This window comes from Dama dama, chromosome 16, assembly GCF_033118175.1.
Source record: "Dama dama isolate Ldn47 chromosome 16, ASM3311817v1, whole genome shotgun sequence".
NCBI classification, from domain to species: domain Eukaryota; kingdom Metazoa; phylum Chordata; class Mammalia; order Artiodactyla; family Cervidae; genus Dama; species Dama dama.
Genome location: NC_083696.1, coordinates 5249055 through 5268080, shown reverse-complemented (window position 1 = coordinate 5268080; position 19026 = coordinate 5249055). Strand labels below are relative to the sequence as shown.

General features: G+C 38.8%; 1 protein-coding gene across 1 annotated transcript in view; it reads left to right on the top strand.

Annotated features, from left to right (window-relative positions):
• LOC133071010 (alpha-1,6-mannosyl-glycoprotein 2-beta-N-acetylglucosaminyltransferase-like) overlaps positions 1-17076 on the top strand; it is a 77916-nt gene extending 60840 nt beyond the window's left edge. The window contains 1 exon segment of the mRNA XM_061163228.1: positions 15537-17076. Within this exon segment, the coding sequence (XP_061019211.1) occupies positions 15537-16967 (1431 nt within the window). The 3' untranslated portion in view covers positions 16968-17076.
• The last annotated feature ends 1950 nt before the right edge of the window (positions 17077-19026 follow it).

Sequence of the window (19026 nt, the reverse complement as noted above, 5' to 3'; positions counted from 1 at the left end):
GTTTCCTTCTAACTTCATCAGGCCAGAAAAAATATACTTGTGTTCTACCCACATGCCCTGCAATCTGCAAAGTTTTTTCAGGGCAAAAGCTGGAGCTATCATGGTATCCGTCTATCTCCTATCACAGGCTTGTACACTCTGTTAGCAACATCTGAAAACTTTTGTACAGCTTTATAGTTGTTTATAACAAAATACTGATTTAGTGCCAGTTACTCTATCAAGGTCTAAAGTGACCCCATGAATTTGTAAAATCTGCCAGCACTTTCTGAGTTGGAATCCTACACTCCCAAAAGGTATTCTTTCTTCCACTCTCCCATCTTTCATTGCTTCAAATTTCAATCTTGGATATGACAATGATTGCAAATTAGCTTTAGCCTGGTGAAATGATCATTGATTTAAAATGTAGTACTTGAAAATGATATAGTCCCTGAATAGCAATGCTAAAGATAGATGATGAGGAAGAGTAAGAAACAAAACGTTTATGGTCTTCAAATCTCATAAATAACTAATTATCTGTAGACAGGTATAGACTTGTTGCTTTATAGATAATTAAATTTAGGTGATCTCAGTTATATATGTCACTTCCTATTTTATCTAACAGATAGGGAAACTGAGTGCCAGAATAGATTTATTATGTCCAAGATTTCCTACAGCTATTGAGTAATAACACTTGGTTTCTTTTTAATGTCTTGTGCATCTTGCTCCAATATCCTTTCTACTGTTTGGTTCAATGTAAAAGTGAAAATGTTAATCGCTCAGTCATGTCTGACTCTTTGCAACCCTAGGGATTGCAACCCACCAGGCTCCTCTGTCCATGGAATTTTCCAAGCAAAATTACTGGAGTAGGTTGTTATTGCCTTCTCCAGGGGATCTTCCTGACCCAGGGATCTAACCCGGATCTCCTGTATTGCAGGCAAATTCTTAACTGTCTGAACCACCAGAGAAGCCCCATTTGATTAAATAGGACCCATTAATTTATGTAGACTTGCAACTACCTTTCTTGGTTTCCAGAAACAGGCTTAATTAGGCTTGAAACCATGAGGTTTTGGATAAGTTTTGTTCTCTAAACTAAGTGACAATTAAGTGATTGATTTTTACATAAATTTAAATGATTTGAGCATGTAAGTTGCTAAGAAGTTCAAAAACTTGAACAAACCTTATTCTGACCTTTTGGTGTATGAAACTTGACATTAAATCTTACTAGAAAAATTTTTCTCTTGAGCTTTCTACTCAATTTAATTCCCATCTGCTTTAAAAATATAGTAACATTTCTTGGAATAATTTAGTTATTCTCATTCTATTAGGAATGTGGAATTAATAGTTAGATTTAGGATGAGAAGTGAAATCATATGAAATTCAAAGACTTAATTGGCAACTCTCTTCTCTCTGTCTCTCTCTCATACACACTATGGGCTTTCCCTTTATTTGCTAATCAAAAAAAAAAAAAAAAATTGGAGAACAAGATGACAGAGGAGTAGGTGGACATGGAGTACATCTCTCTCCACGGATATATCAGGAATACACCTTCAGACACAGAGGTGCATGCAGAAGACCAGCTGAGAGTGGACAGGAGTACTTGACCAGTGGAAAAGAATATATAGAACCATGCAAAACTCAGTAGGACAAAGGAACTAGGGGGAAAAACAGGAGTGTTAGTAGGACTGGACCTGCCTTCGGCAAGTAGGGGAACTGAAGCAGGGGTCTGATCCCCAAAGCAGGACAATTGTCTGAGTCAGAGGAGAAACATTTAAGGCTGAGAGTGAAACAGCTGACCTGTGGCAGCCTAAATGGAATGAGAATAAGATAGTCCTTGCTGCAGCCATACGTATGTTGGGCAGGAACATGGGTCTCCTGGAAGGGGCAGTGGCTGGGAGCTGGAGATTAGGGACTGTGGAGCAATCTCAGGGCGAGGGCTGCTGTTGACTGCGGAGAGATGGATCATGGGGATGTGAGGGAGGAGACTGTGGTGGGAAACGCCTGTGGAGGAGAACCCGACAGCCATGGAAGCAAGGCAATACTGCTGAGTCACGCGTAAGGGGTGGAGTCATCACCATAGCCTCTCTCTCCGCACACACTAGCATTGGCAGCTGAACAACAGAGAGGCTGGCCCATTAAATGCCTGATGCAGTGAACTAGAGTAGGACCCCTGCCCAGGGCACCCCTTTAAGTGCCTGATGCGCGGATCTACCAAGTAGGACCCCAGCCAGGGAGGCCCCTCTATGTGCCTGACTCGCCTGAACAACAGAGAAGGACCTCAGGCAAGGAATTCCTCTAAGTGACTGAATGGGCTGAGCTAAGGAGAAGGACTCGCCAAAGAGGCCTTCTGGTCACCAGCTACAAGAAGCTCGAAAAAAGACTCTGATAGGACCATAACTCCTGGGGCGGAGGCAGTCTGTGTCCCTAAACACTTTGCACCGCTGGGGTCCCCGCGAGCAAAGCAGCTGAGCCATCTTCACACTCAACTCTCACTGGGGCAGAGCTGCCACAGGCAAAAAAGGGGAAAAAGTCCTGTGTTTATGCGCGCAGGGTCACTTCAGTCCTGTCCGACTCTTTGTGACCCTGTAGACTGTGGCCTGCCCGGCTTCTCTGTCAGAGAGGGGATTCTCCAGGCAAGAATACTGGAGCATATCGGCCAATGCTGGTTGCCATACCCACCTGGAGCACTGTAGTTCCTGCTGCCCTAGGCTCCAACACCCCTGAGTACCTGGTGCTGCCAGAACCCCTGAGACCCAAGCAGCTGCACCACCTCCACACCTGGCCCTCACAGGGATAAACCCAAGTCCTCCAGGGCACCTTCAGGAGCTAAACTCCAGTGGATGACCCACATGTAGAGATGGAAATGAAACCACAATTGAAACCCAGGGGCAGTGTGGCTAAGGACGAAGACCCAAAACTTTCTGACCAGTTGTACAAGCCGCAGATTAAATCCACACGATCAAGTAGGCAGAGTCTGTGTCTATGGAATACATAAAAGGACATTGAGAGCTCCCACAAAAGAAAACCTACTAGCTCTGATAGCTGTGGACATTGGTGGCAAGAACACACAGGAGTAGGACCAGACTAGACTCTGAGCTGCCCCCACAGCAGGTCCAGAGATCAGCAGTGTTGGAGGGCACCCTAGGGAGGGGAGGGGGACTGTGACTCCAGCGAGGGAAGGAATCTCACAGCAGTGACTCAAGGAAAACATTCTTATTTTGGGGCTTGTTCTGTAGATTCTTTTGGATTTTTTTTCTTTTTTCTTTGTCCTGCCCCTCCCATTGTAGTTGTTGACTTTATTGGCACTAAGAAATCCAATTAAGCTTTTGAAATCCAATTAAGCTTTTGAACTTTTTTTTTCTTTCCTTTTGCCTCAATCACATTTTTTATTGTTGTCATAAACCTCTGCCTCTAAGTTGGACTTTTGCATTCTGTGGAGTTTTCATTCTTTTTTTTTTTTCTTTCTCTCTTTTTTTAATTTTAATTTTTTAAACCTATTATTATTTTTCTACATTTATTCCTTTGTTTGCTTTTCCTACTATTCTTTTCCCCTTGCAGTTAATCTTTAATGTATATAAATCTTTATCTACCTCTACTTAACTTTGCATATCTATTCTTTTGTTCTTTTCTTTCTCTCTGTTCCTCTCAACATATTTGTTAGTTTTATTTTCATTGCTTTATTCCCCAATTGGCACCTTGCTTTAGTTTTGTTTTCCTGTTTGTGCTTTAATTAGTTTTCTTTTGGTAGATACAACTTTTGGTTTCCTTTGTTCACCGGGTCAATCTGTTGTACTTCATTTTTGTTGGACTGTTTTGATTTTGCTTATGGGTGTATATGTATATGTGCATATTCAGTCACACTTTCTATTGTTGTTATAAACCTATGCCTCTGCATTGGGCTTTTGCAACTCTGTGGGAGTTTTCCTTTTTCCCCCTTTTTTCTTTCTTCTTCCTCATATTTTTCTCTTTTCTCTTTTTTATAATTTTAATTTGTTAAAACCTATTATATTTTTCTATGTTTATTTCTTTGTTTGCCTTTCCTACTGTTCTTTTCTCCTTGCAGTCAATCTTTAATGTATATAAATCTTTTTCACCTATCTCTATTTAACTTCACATATCTATTCTTTCTTTCTTTCCTTTCCTCTCAACATATTTGCTACTTTTGTTTTCATTGCTTTATTCCACACTTGGCACCTTGCTTTAGCATTGTTTTCCAGTTTGTGCTTAAGTTAGTTTTGTTCTTAACTGGTAAATATAATTTTTGATTTCCTTTGTTTGCCAGATCAATCTACTGTACTTTATTTTTGTTGGACTGTTTCACTTTGTTCATGGGTGTATATGTATATGTGTATAGTCCATTATTTTAGTTATTATTTGCCTGATTTTGTAACTGCCATTGGTCTGGGGTTTATCTTTGGTTTCTTATTTTTGGATATTTGTCTTAATCTCACTTAATGCCATAACAAACCACTTGTGGAAGAAGGGAAAAAGAAAGGGTATGAGAAAATTTTTGAAGATATTATAGTTGAAAATTTCCTCAACATGGAAAAGGAAATAGTCAATCAAGTCCAAGAGGGACAAAGAGTCCCATACAGGATAGACCCAAGGAGAAACATGCCAAGACACATACTAATCAAACTAACAAAGACTAAACACAAAGAAATAATATTAAAAACAGCAAGGGAGAAGCAACAAGTAACATACAAGGGAAACCCCATACTTTTAACAGCTGTTCTTTCAGCAGAAACTCTGCAGGACAGAAGGGAATGGCAGGGTATATTTAAAACACTGAAAGGGAAAAATCTACAACCAAGATTACTGTACCCAGCAAGGATCACATTCAAAATTGATGGAGAAATAAAAAGCTTTTCAGACAAGCAAAAGTTAAGAGAATTCAGTACCACCAAACCAGCTTTTGTAAATGTTCAACGGACTTCTATAGTCAAGAAATATAAGAGAAGAAAAAAGATCTACAAAGTCAACCCCAATTAGAAAATGACAATAGGAACATATATATCAATAATTACTTTAAATGTAAATGGATTAAATGTTCCAACTAAAAGACACAGACTGGCTGAATGACTACAAGAAACCCACTTCAGACCTCAAGACACATATAGAAAGTGAGAGGATGAAAAAAATATATTCCATGCAAATGGGAAGCAAAAGAAAGCTTAAGTAGCAATCCTCATATCAGACAAAATAAACCTTAAAATAAAGAAGATTACAAGAGATTAAGAAGGATACTACATAATGATCAAGGGATCATTTCAAGAGGAAGACATAACAATTGTAAATATCTATGCATCCAGCATAGGAGCACCTCAATATATAAGACAAACACTAACAGACATAAAAGGAAAAATTGACAATAACAGAATAATAGTAGGAGACTTTAACACCCACTCACACCAATGAACAGATAATCAAAACAGAAAATTAATAAGAAGCCCAAGTCTTAGATGATACACTAGATGAGATGGATCTCATTGATATCTTCAGGAGATTCCTTCCAAATGCAGAAGAATACACCTTATTTTCAAGTGCACATGGAACATTCTCCAGGATAGACCACATCCTGGGTTATCAAACCTTAGTAAATTTAAGAAAACAGAAGCGTCTTCAAGCTTCTTCAAAACTATCATGCATCTTCTCCAACCACAATGCTATGCAACTAGACATCAATTACAAGGAAAAAAAAACCTCTAAGAAACACAAACGCATGGAGATTAAACAACACATTTCTAAATAACAGATTACTGAAGTAATCAAAAGGGAAATCATGAAATTTCTAGAAACAAATGACAATGAGAACACAACAACTCGAAACCTATGGGATGCAGCAAAAGCAGTTCTAAGAGGGAAGTTTATAGCAATACAATCCTACCTCAAGAAACAAGAAAAACGTCAAATAGACAACTTAACTTTACACCTAAAGCAACTGGAAAAAGAAGAAGAAAAAACCCCAAAATTACTAGAAGGAATGAAATCATAAAGATCCAAGCAGAAATAAATGAAAAAGAAATGAAAGAAACAGTAGTAAAGAGTAATAAAATTAAAACCTAGTTCTTTGAGAAGATAAACAAAATTGACAAACCCTTAGACTCATCAAGAAAAAAAGAGAGAAGAATCAACAAAATTAGAAATGAAAAAGGAGAGGTTACAGCAGACACTGCAGAAATACAAAGGATTATAAGAGGCTATTATGAACAACTACATGATAATAAAATGGATAACCTGCACAAAATGGACAGATTCATAGAAAAGTTCAATCTTCCAACACTGAACCAGGAAGAAATAGAAATTATGAACAACCCAATTACAAGCACTGAAATTGAAGCTGTGATAAAAAATTTCCCAAAAAGCAAAAGCCCAGGACGAGATGGCTTCACAGGAGAATACTATCAAACATTTAGAGAAGAGCTAATGCCTATCCTTCTAAAACTCTTTCAAAAAATTCCAGAGGAACACTTCCAAATTCATTCTACAAGGACACCATCACCCTGATACCAAAACCAGGCAAAGATAACACAAAAAAAGAAAACTGCAGGCCAGTATCACTGATGAACATAGATGCAAAAATCCTCAACAAAATTTTATCAGACAGAATTCAGCAATACATCAAAAAGCTCATACACCATGATCAAGTTGGGTTTATTCCAGGGGTGCAAGGATTCTTCAATACATGGAAATCAATTAATGTGATACACCATATTAACAAGTTGAAAGTAAAAACCATATGATCATCTCAATAGATGCAGAAAAACCCTTTGACAAAATTCAGCACCTATTTATGAGTAAAACTCTTCAAAAAATGGGCATAGAAGGAACCTACCTCAACATAGTACAAGCCATATATGATAAGCCTACAGCAAACATTATTCTCAATGGTGAAAAATGGAAAACATTCCCCCTACGATCAGGAACAAGACAAGGGTGTCTACTTTTGCCACTATTATTCAACATAATTTCTGGAAATCCTAGCTACAGTAATCAGAGAAGAAAAAGAAATAGAAGGAATCCAGATCAGAAAAGAAGAAGTAAAGCTCTCACTGTTTGCAGGTGATGTGATACTGTACATAGGAAAACCTAAATATAGTATCAGAAAATTACTAGAGCTAATCAGTGAATTTAGCAAAGTTACAGGATACAAAATCAATGCACAGAAATCACTTGCATTTCTATATATACTAACAATGAAAAATCAGAAAGAGCAATTAAGGAATCAATCCCATTCACCATTGCAACAAAAAGAATCAAGTATCTAGTAATAAACTTACCTAAGGAGATGAAAGAACTGTACACAGAAAATTATAAGACACTAATGAAAGAAATCAAAGATGACATAAACAGATAGAGAGATATTCCATGTTCCTGGGTAGGAAGAATCAATGTTGTGAAAATGATGATACTACCAAATGCAATCTACAGATTCAATGTGATCCCTATCAAATTACCAATTGCATTTTTCACAGAACTAGAACAAAAAATTTCACAATTCATACAGAAACGGGATGGGATGGGGAGGGAGGTGTGAGGGGGTTTCAGGATGGGGAGCACATGTACACCCGTGGCAGATTCATGTCAATGTATGGCAAAACCACTACAATATTGTAAAGTAATTAGCTTTCAATTAAAATAAATAAATTTATATATAAGAAAAACCCAAATAGCCAAAACAGTCTTGAGAAAGAAGAATGGAGCTGAAGGAATCAAGCTTCCTGACTTCAGGTTATACTACAAAGTGACAGTCATCAAGACAGTATGATACTGGCACAAAAACAGAAATACAGACAAGGGGAGCAAGATAGAAAGCCCAGAAATAAACCCATTCACTTATGGGTACCTTATTTTTGACAAAGGAGGCAAGAATATACAGTGGGGCAAAGACAGCCTTTTCCATAAATGGTGCTGGGGAAACTGGAAAGCTACATGTGAAAGAATGAAATTAGAACACTTCCTAACACCATACACAAAGATAAATTCAAAGTGGATTAAAAAGCTAAATGTAAGACCAGAAGGTATAAAACTCTTAGAGGAAAACAAAGGCAGAACACTGGATGACATAAATCAAAGCAAGATCTTCTACAACCAACCTCCTAGAGTAATGGAAATAAAAACAAAAGTAAACAAGTGGGACCTGATTAAACATAAAAGCTTTTGCACAACAAAGAAAACTATAAGCATGGTGAGAGGGGGAAAAAAAAGACCTCAGAATGGGAGAAAATAATAGCAAATGGAACAACTGACAAAGGATTAATTTCCAAAACATACAAGCGGCTCATACAACCCAGTGCCAGAAAAACAAACAACCCAATCAAAAAGTGGGGAAAAGACCTAAACAGACATTTCTCCAGAGAAGATATATAGATGGCTAACAAACACATGAAAAGATGCTCAATATCGCTCATTATTATAGAAATGCAAATCAAAACTACAATGAGACATCACCTCACACTGGTCAGAATGGCCCTCACCAAAAAGTCTACAAATAATAAATGCTGGGAAGGGTGTGGAGAAAAGGGAACGGTCTTGCACTGTTGGTGGGAATGTAAATTGATACAGCCACTATGGAAGATGGTATGGAGATTCCTTAAAAAACTGGGAATAAAACCACCATGTGACCCAGCAACCCCACTCCTAGGCATATACCCTGAGGAAACCAAAATTGAAAGAGACATATGTATTTCATTGTTCATTGCAACACTATTTACAGTTTACTATTTATAGTTCTAGCTATTTATTACAGCTAGAACATGGAAGCAACCTAGATGTCCATCGAAAAATGAATGGATAAAGAAGTTGTGGTATATAGACAGAATGGAATGTTATTCAGCCATGAAAAGGAATGCATTTGAGTCTGTTCTAATGAGGTGGATGAACCTAGAACCTATTATACAGAGTGAAGTGAGTCAGAAAGAGAAAGATAAATACCATATTCTAACACATATATACAGAATCTAGAAAAATGGGACTGAAGAGTTTATTTACAGGGCAACAGTGGAGAAACAGACATAGAGAATAGACTTGTGGACATGGTGAGAGGGGAGGAGAGGGTGAGATGTATGGAGAGAGTAACGTGGAAACTTACATTAGCATATGTAAAATAGACAGACAACGGGAAGGGGCTTTGCTGTGTGGCTCAGGAAACTCAAACAGGGGCTCTGCATCAACATGGAGGGGTGGGAAGGGGAGGGAGATGGAAGGGAGTTTCAAAAGGGAGGAAATATATGTATACCTATGGCTGATTCATGTTGAGATTTGACAGAAAACAGCGAAATTCTGTAAAGCAATTATCCTTTAATAAAAAAGAAATTATTTTTTTAAAATGGGGACATTTTAAAAAATTAGCATTGTTTTTATTAGTCTTTGTATATCCAATATTGAATGTGAGTAAATATTGGAGAAAAATGAAAACATAATTTCTAATTTTTAGCATAACCAGCTAAAGCTAGGACTTTCAATATAGACACTATAGATTAGATGTGAGCACACTACATTGCATAGTTACTCTTCGTATTAGGTTTTAGAGAAGCTCCTTTTTTGGCACTTCATTCATCCTTTCAACAGTCTTAAGAGTACTTATATCTGTCCACATCTTATAAGTTAGTTATATCAAAAATAATTGGCTAATGTATCACTAGTGAGTGACAGAAACGGAGGTGGGGACTAAGTTTTCTGATGACAAGGTTATTGACTTTGTAAATATATCATACTTGGCTTTTTCAGTTTAAAATACTGTGAAAGTATGTCAGAACTAATGATTAGAGTCCTTTATTGATAATTCAATAATTTTCTTATCTTGATAAATTTTGTGCCTTCCAGTGAATTGGCTAAGGATTACAGTGTAATTGGGAATCTATCAGTTTGGTTCTGCATAAGTCATTCTACTTTCACTGATGATATTTAGGGTAGACCTAAATAATGTTGAATAATGTGTGGTTATGAGATAGAAATGGTTACATTTTATTTTATGTAGTCAGTATTTGTTCCAAGGTTCCCCCCAAAAGATGTATATATAAGAGATAATAACAGATGTAAATAAATTCCTTTTAATTATTTGCTGAACTTCTATCTAAAATGCTATAGAAAATTATTGCAGCAGTCTTTAAAGTGACTGTAATTTAAACTAAAAGCCGAAGATATGAAATGTAGTTGGCTTGGGAAACTCTTCCTTCCCTTAAGTTAAAATCCAAATATCCACCTTTAAAATCCATCAACTACTGCTACAGCAGACCAAAGACAAAAGTGTACATAAACATGTACCTGCGATGTTAAGAACAAACAATGAGACCTATAAAGAAAAGAAAAACCCTGTGGCATTTTACATATTTTACTAGATACCAGGGAAAATAAAGACTAATTTCTTTGAGTGACATTTAAATGAAGAGTGACCCTCCTCTTCATTAAAGATGGCTGATTTTTTGGAATATGACAAGAAAATGCATTAACAGTTTTTCCTTCCTAGATTACAGAAGGGTGATACATTAGGAGAGTGCCTAGTGATTGGAAAGCTTCAATCTGTTTCTTCCCAGGCTTTTGAATTTGGATTTTTAAAGGATAATTAATGGCAATAATGACATTCTTAAGTGGAATTTAATGAACTCAAACTATCAATATCTTTTATTAAATATCCAAGCCAGCAAGATAATCTATTTAGATAGTTTAAACAGCTAATCCAAATATCAACTGATCATTATATATCAAATGTATGTTACATAAAAGGTAGCCAATAACTCTGCATTTTTTACTTAATTTTATTTCTGAAAATATCTACTTTATATACATTCTAAGGGCTTCCCTCATAGCTCAGTTGGTAAAGAATCTGCCTGCAATGCAGGAAACCCTGGTTCAATTCCTGGGTCGGGAAGATCCCCTGGAGAAGGACATGGCAATCCACTCCAGTATTCTTGCCTGGAAAATCCCATGGACAGAGGAGCCTGGCAGGCTACAGTCCATGGGGTCGAAAAAGTTGGACACATCTTAGCGACTAAACCACCACCACCACCATGCATTCTAAGTTGTAGTTTATATAGTATATTTACATGATATATAAAACATATGACCATTTGTAAACATAAATTATCACTATAATAAGCATATTTTATATGCACACATATATCATGCTGTTGTATTAGGAAAGATAGAGGGTGCCATGAACTGATTGTTAAGAGACACATTTGACTGCTTGAAATCTCCACAGACACGCTTTACATAAGTGGTGTGAATTTCCACAAATAAGGCTAAATTTTATTCTAATTATCAAAACGGAAAATAATGAAAGAACTTTAAAAGCTTAATAAAGATGGTGCCGATATCTTAGGAATAGGACAATAGGAAGTCAAAATCCCAACGAAAGAAGCTGATGATGTTAAACAAGAAAAGGAACAAAATGTGATATAGTGGATACTTTCTGGTCTGCCAAGATCTCCTTGGAACCTTTGTACAGGCTCTGTGTGCTCTGTCCTGGCTTCTGTGAGATTTGTTTCTAACAGAGTACACCTGTGACTCAATTTGGAGGGTGGCCCTTGGGTTATCATTGCATTTGGCTGGAAAGTACAGATACTCAGAAGTGCTTGGGAGGTTCCACCTGCCTGTGATGGCTCTTAGCCAATGACTGGTGTAGGAGTTTCAGAGCGTGGCTCCTTGGCCACAGGTACACACATTCAGATAACAAATGACACTAGAATTTTTCCCTGTGGGTTCCCCCTATGAATTCTTTCTTGAGATTGCTCCGTTTCATGACATCATTTTCTGCCCTGTTCTAAGCCCTCACTCCCTCACTAGGTTTTTCTGGGAGTGTTTCCTCAGGAAGCCCCTTGTGCAGAACCAGTTATCTCAGGGGACTAAACAAATGATGATCCCCTCCTACTACATGCCACTTTATGGTTTTCTTTATTATGTTATTTCATCTTCAGTTCTTCCCCAACATCAGTGGTGCTGACACTGAGAACTGTAGACTATAGTCTGTCTAATCTCAAAGTAAACTGAATCAGTGTTTGGAAGGGTGAGTCTGATCAGATTATTCCTCTGCTCAGACCTTCCAATGATTTTCCAGTTCTTTCAGAGCAACAGCCCAGTTCCTTTCAATCATCCATGAGATCCTCAAAGATGCTGTGGTCTTGCTATGTCACTGGCCACATTTCCATTGTCTCACAGCCACATTGGCCAACACGCTAACTCTTTCGTCCTTCCTACCTCAGGGCCTTTGGATCGACTATTCCCTCTGTTTAATCACACTTCCACCAGATATTTACAATGCTCACTCCCTCTGTTCCTTCAGTTTTTCTCAACTGGTGACAAGTCACCATCTCAGTCAAGCCTGCCCTGAATAGTCTCATTAATGTTGAACTATCCACCAGCACGCCTTGTCTTTTTAGACTTTTTTTCATAGCAGTCATGAATTGAATTGTGTCACCCCAAAATTTATGTTGAAGGCCTAATCCCTAGTGTTTTAGAATATGACTTGATATGCGGTCATTAAAAAGTTGAGTTAAAATGAAATCATTATGGTGGGGTCTAACCCAACGTGACTGGTGTCCTTATAAGAGATTAGGGCTAAGAGAGGTGCTGAGGGAAGACCATGTGAAGACAGAGAAGACAGGCATCTACAAGCTACAGAGAAAGGTCCTCACAATTATTTCCTCCTAATATTCATATAAAGGGCAGTTTAATTTTGCCATTATTGCTTAACTGCTGTCTTTCTACATTTGATTGTAATTTTCATGAAGGCAAGGAGTTTATCCTTTATTTGGCTTCAGATGTGTGATCTTGTTCTTTCCCAAGATTTTGTTGCTGCTGCTGTTTAGTCACTAGGTCATGTCTGACTCTTTTGAGACCTCGTGGACTTTAGCCCTCCAGGTTCCTCTGTCCATGGAATTTCCCCGGCAAGACTACTGGAGTTAGATTGCCGTTTCCTTCTCCAGGGGATCTTCTTGACCCAGGAACTGAATCCTGCATAGACAGGAGGATTCTTTACCACTGAGCCACCAGGGAAACCCTCCTAGAGATTTATGCTGTGCAAAAGATAAAAGTATAGCATGGGAGTTGAAATTGCTTGCCCAAGGTTATAAAGGTAGTGGAAGGATGGGAGAGGCCATGGAAACTCCTGGAGTCCTATTTCAGATCTTGTTGGTTATCCTTTGAACTGCGTGGTTACTTTGGCATAGAGGATGGAAAGATGCTGAGCACAGCTTGTACAACAGAAAATCTCACACTCGTCACCAGCCCGCGTTCACCAACACACTTTACACAGAAATAAGCAACGGGGATGGGTTGCCACAAACCATCCAACTCTCTCAGAAATGCACTTAACTTATTTATGAAGAATAAACCATAAAGTCCTGTTCTGATTGCAATATTTCTTCAGTGAGTGATGAGGGATGAGAAAGAAGAGAAAAAAATGGAACTTTGGAAGAAGAGCTACAGTGTAGACAAAAGCGGTAAGAAAGAAGTATTATTAATTAGGAGCAATTTATGGGTTTCATTTGTTCCTGGGCCTACTATCATGGAAGACAAACCTTTAGTTATGAATAAAAATATTCACCGCTTGTTCCTACCCAAGATAAAATTCCAATTTAACACATTAGCCCCTTTCTCTGCCACTCTGCCTATGAGCTTGCCAAAGCAGCGAACTTGTATACAATTAACAGAGAAGCTTCCAATACAAGCAGAGCTTTGTTCTCATGGAAGACTATTCCTGTGTTCCCATGTCTCACAGTGGTTTCCTTTTAACTAGAATCATCTGCCAAAAGAAATGAAATAAGTAAGCAAAAAGGAAGAGGTGGGGAGGAAAACACTCTCTCTGATTGAAATCTATTTTCATCTCATGAAAAATATCTTAATTTTCACTTATATTCCATGCCCGTAGCTAAGGGCCATTAAAACTAATAAAACTAAATCATTTGTGACAGATCTTAAAAAACAGTTTCTGCAATCCGCTGCACTCTCAAATGCTTATTAGAAATAGTGGTTTTCTTTTCAGAAGAATGCTCGCTGAATGCTTAAAACATGTTCCCTCCGACTTCTGACAAGTCGAACTGGCAATGGAGTGTTTGAAGCAAAGCCTTGACATAAAAAAGATGTTGTGCAGCAATATCAAATATGACCGGGAAGGACACATCAAAGCTGAGAGCATGAGGATGCAAGGCAGTTGGGGGAGCAAGAGAATCAACACATTTGTTTCTGCTTTCGACATTTTCTGGCATCAGAATAAACAGAGGATTTGCGTTTAATGCGGGCAGAACATTCCACAAGAGGTTAAGAAGTTCTATCTCTTTCCTTAGGAGTCAAAAACCCCTGGCCAAATGTCATACAAGCCTTTGAGGATATTTTTTAACACCTGTAATATGGGAATAATAATAGCAAAAATAATAATATTGCCGATAATATTTACCTATGCCACACAGTTTTCTTGAGGATTAGAAGAGCAAAGGTTATATAGTAAGGGACTTTTAGAGATTGTAACTACTAAGCAGATGCTAATATTCATTGTTTGTAATACTGACAGTTATCATTATTGAACGCTTACTTGGTGCAGGACAGTTTGTTAAAATTTGTTGAAGTACAGTTGATTTACAATGTTGTTTTAATTTCTGCTGTCCAACAAAGTGATTCAGTTGCATATATATATATAATTTTTCATATTCTTTTCCATTATTGTTTATCACAGGATTCTGTATATAATTCCTTATGCTGTACAGTGGAACCTTGCTGTTTATCCATCCTAAATATAATACTTTGCATTCTGCTAATCCCAGTCTCCCAACCCGTCCCTCCCCCACCCCCTCTCCCTTGGAAGCACAAGTTCTCTATATCTGTGAATTTGTTTCTGTGGTGTAAATATTTTCATTGATGTCATATTTTAGGTTTTACATAGAAGAGATATCATATGGTATTGTAATTGTCTTTCTGATTTACTTTGGTTACTTAATAGGATAATCTCTAGTTGCATCCATGTGGCTGCAAATAGCATTATTTCACTCTTTTTAATGGTGAATAATATTCCGTTATATACATATACCACATCTTCTTTATCTATTCATCCGTTGATGGATATTTAGGCTGTTTCCATGTCTTGGATATTGTAAATAGTGTTGTGAACCTAGGGGTGCATTTATCTTTTTGAATTATAATTTCATCTGGATATATGTCCAGGAATGGGATTGCTGGATTGTATCCCAACTCTATTTTCAGTTTTTTGAGGAGCCTCCATACTGTTTTCCATAGTAACTGCACCGTTTTACATTCCCACTAACAGTGTAGGAGGGTTCCGTTTTCTCCACACGCTCTCCAACATTTGTTACTTCTAGCCTTTTTAGTAATAGCCATTCTGACCATTACTTGGTGATACCTCATTGTAGTTTTGACTTGTATTTTTCTAGTGATTAGCGATGGTGAGCTTCTTTTCATGTGCCTATTAGCCATCTGTAAGGACATTTTATATTTATGATTTCTATTTTCACACTGGGTCCTAACATAGCCAAAATTGTCTCCATGTTACACAACTGGGTTCTCAGAGTAGTTGTTAACATTAATTAAATTTAAAATATTATTGCCAGCCCGCCCGCCCCTTCCCCGCCGGAGCCGCTAGCTCCTTTCCGCGCCCGCCCTCCCGCCCGCCCGCCTGCCCGCGCCCGGCCCCGGAGACCACGAGGTTCCGCATCTATAAGCGGAAGGTGCTGATCTTGACGCTCGTGGTGGCCGCCTGCGGCTTCGTCCTCTGGAGCAGCAATGGGCGACAAAGGAAGAACGAGGCCCTCGCCCCGCCGCTGCTGGACGCCGATCCCGCGCGGGGTGCGGGCGCCCGGGCCGGGGACCATCTCGCCGTGTCGGTGGGCATCCGCCAGGGCTCCAACGAGTCGGCGGCTCCGCTGGTCGCCGCGGCCCCGCAGCCCGAGGTGGACAATCTGACGCTGCGGTACCGGTCCCTAGTGTACCAGCTGAACTTTGACCAGACGCTGAGGAATGTAGATAAGGCCGGCTCCTGGACCCCCCGAGAGCTGGCGCTGGTGGTCCAGGTGCACAACCGGCCCGAATACCTCAAACTGCTGCTGGACTCACTTTGAAAAGCCCAGGGAGTCGACGACGTCCTCGTCATCTTTAGCCATGACTTCTGGTCGACCGAAATCAATCAGCTGATTGCTGGGGTAGATTTCTGTCCAGTTCTGCAGGTGTTCTTTCCTTTCAGCATTCAGTTGTACCCTAACGAGTTCCCGGGCACTGACCCTAGAGATTGCCCCAGAGACGTGGAGAAGAATGCAGCTTTGCGGATGAGATGCATTAACGCTGAATATCCCGACTCCTTCGGCCATTATAGAGAGGCCAAGTTCTCCCAAACCAAACACCACTGGTGGTGGAAGCTGCATTTTGTATGGGAGAGGGTCAAAGTCCTTCGAGACTATGCTGGCCTCATACTTTTCCTAGAGGAGGATCACTACTTAGCCCCAGACTTTTACCATGTCTTCAAAAAGATGTGGAAATTAAAGCAGCTAGAGTGCCCCGAGTGTGATGTTCTCTCCCTGGGGACCTATACTGCCATTCGAAATTTCTATGACGTGGCTGACAAGGTAGATGTGAAAACGTGGAAATCCACAGAGCACAATATGGGTCTGGCCCTGACCCGGGAAGCCTATCAGAAGCTGATTGAGTGCACAGACACTTTCTGTACTTATGATGATTATAACTGGGACTGGACCCTTCAATATTTGACTGTATCTTGTCTTCCAAAATTCTGGAAAGTGCTGGTTCCTCAAGTTCCTAGGATTTTTCATGCTGGAGACTGTGGTATGCATCACCAAAAAACTTGTAGACCAGCCACCCAGAGTGCCCAACTTGAGTCACTCTTAAATAATAACAAACAGTACCTGTTTCCAGAAACTCTAACTATCAGTGAGAAGTTTATGACAGCCCTTTCCCCACCTAGGAAAAATGGAGGGTGGGGAGATATTAGGGACCATGAACTCTGTAAAAGTTATAGAAGACTGCAGTAAGAAAAAAAACAAAACAAAATCAGAATTATAAAAGCAAAAGTAGTAACAGTCTTCTATTTTTGATATTTGTTCAAATAGGATATACAATTGAATAAAAAGGTTTAGGAACTGGTTTCTGCTTTAATACAACAACAAAATTCTTGTAAAAGTTGTCCAAATATAGTCATCTTTTCTGTTTATGTCTGATTAAGATTTAAAACGCAAGTTTTCATTTTGAGAATTGCGTTTTAAAGTTCAGTATGTATCTGCTAGAGGTAAAATCGTTAATTGATAAGAAAGAAGAGGGGAAACTATTTAAATTGCATCTATTAATCTTTTTATCTGGAACTTTGTACACTTTTCCACTTTCAAGACTTATTTTAAGTACAGCAAAGTTTATTTAAAATCGTCATATCAGTAAAAAGTATTACAGTGAAATTAAGAGTATTAATGTACAAGCCCAGCTTCACTCTTGACACAGTAACTAGGAAGAGGTTGCTTCAGTGGTTTTATAATTAGAAAGTTATGTTTGTTAAACACCCTGTCAGAACAGAGTCATTTTCAGTATTAAAGATTCCTGTATTATTGTGTTAAGAATTGCCTGTGCTCTGGAACCTGCATAGAACATACTTTCTTTTGGAATGTATTTGACTGATAAGAAAGTTTAAACACTTTTCACCTCAATGTAGAAATACAGTGATTTTTTTTTTCTTTTAGTGCTGCCAAAATAAAATACTTGTTTTTGCATTAAAAAAATAAAATAAAATAAAAAAAAAAATAAAATAAAATATTATTGCCAAAGAAGCACTATGTGAAAAACAGAAACAAAGGATATTGTCCAGAGTTAATTCAAAGAACTGTATCAGTCAGAGCTCAGCAGAAGAAGAGCAAATATTCAGAAATTTTTGTATAGGTGTATGACTTTATGTCACTCAGGGAGCAGCTTAAACAGTCTCTCTCTGGGCTGTGTCTTTACATCTTTTTCTGGACCTTGAAGTCTGCAATGTAGGCAGTTAGAAAGGAAAGATAAAAGGTCAAGGAGAGCAAGGCCAAGCTGGGACCTGCCAACCTGAGGTGGAAGCAACAAGCTTGAGGTGGACCCCGCGGGGATACTCTGGAACCTGCTGTCAGTCTTCCTCGTCCAAGCTGAGCTAAGCGGGTGCTGTGAGGGAGAAGCTGCACCCTTCATCATGGTGCTGAGCACTCTCCTGGCCCAGGGGCCAGAGAAGCTGGGAAAGCATCCAGGTGAAGGCGGGGAGCTGCTGTCCATGGCAAGGAGGTGAACCAGTAGATGAGTGTCAAGGTGTGTGAAGTGCAAAGCAGCCGTCCCAGCCTTCCATTCTAAAGCCTAACATGCCTAGTGCTTCATTTCTGCCCTCCAAATGTTGCAAAAAGATTTCCCCTATGGCTCATTCTAACCGGAAAGCTACAGAGAAGGAAATTCTGGGACACAGTTCTGCTAGCCAAGTTGACACCTCACAAAGCTACCACAGTCCACTCTTTCCATATTAGGAAACTTACAAAATCATTTTGCTTTGCATTACATTGTGTTAAGACAGTTATCTGCTATGTTAATATTTGCTAACCATTTCCCCAAAGGAGGACACAAAGACCTTCTCTTAGCCTTCAGTTTATTTTCATTGTCCTAACTGCGTCACATGCTCCTTTTGATATCCTATGACTTAACAATGAAATATACCTTGCGTTAGATTGGGAGAGGGAAAGACAGCAACAATACATACACACAGTCATATCAAAATTAAGATGTAATATTCATAACTATTTAATTGGTAATGTGGTCACATCTGGTATTTTTAACTACCTTCTTCCTCTCTTGGTTCCATAGTGTATTATTGTCTTTAGGGGAGGCCTCAATTTATAGTGGTCCTTAGGTAATTGGCTGATTCAAACCGTCACTCCTGAAGCGTCAGGGCCAGTATCATTCCTGCCTGAAATGAGTTATTATAGATTTTGTCTGACTTAATCATGGACATAGCAATACTAAGAAATAAACAAAGTTCTCCTGCCTTCTAGGGATATTCCTCCTTCGTCCCATTGCAAGTCAGTTTCTCCTTGATAA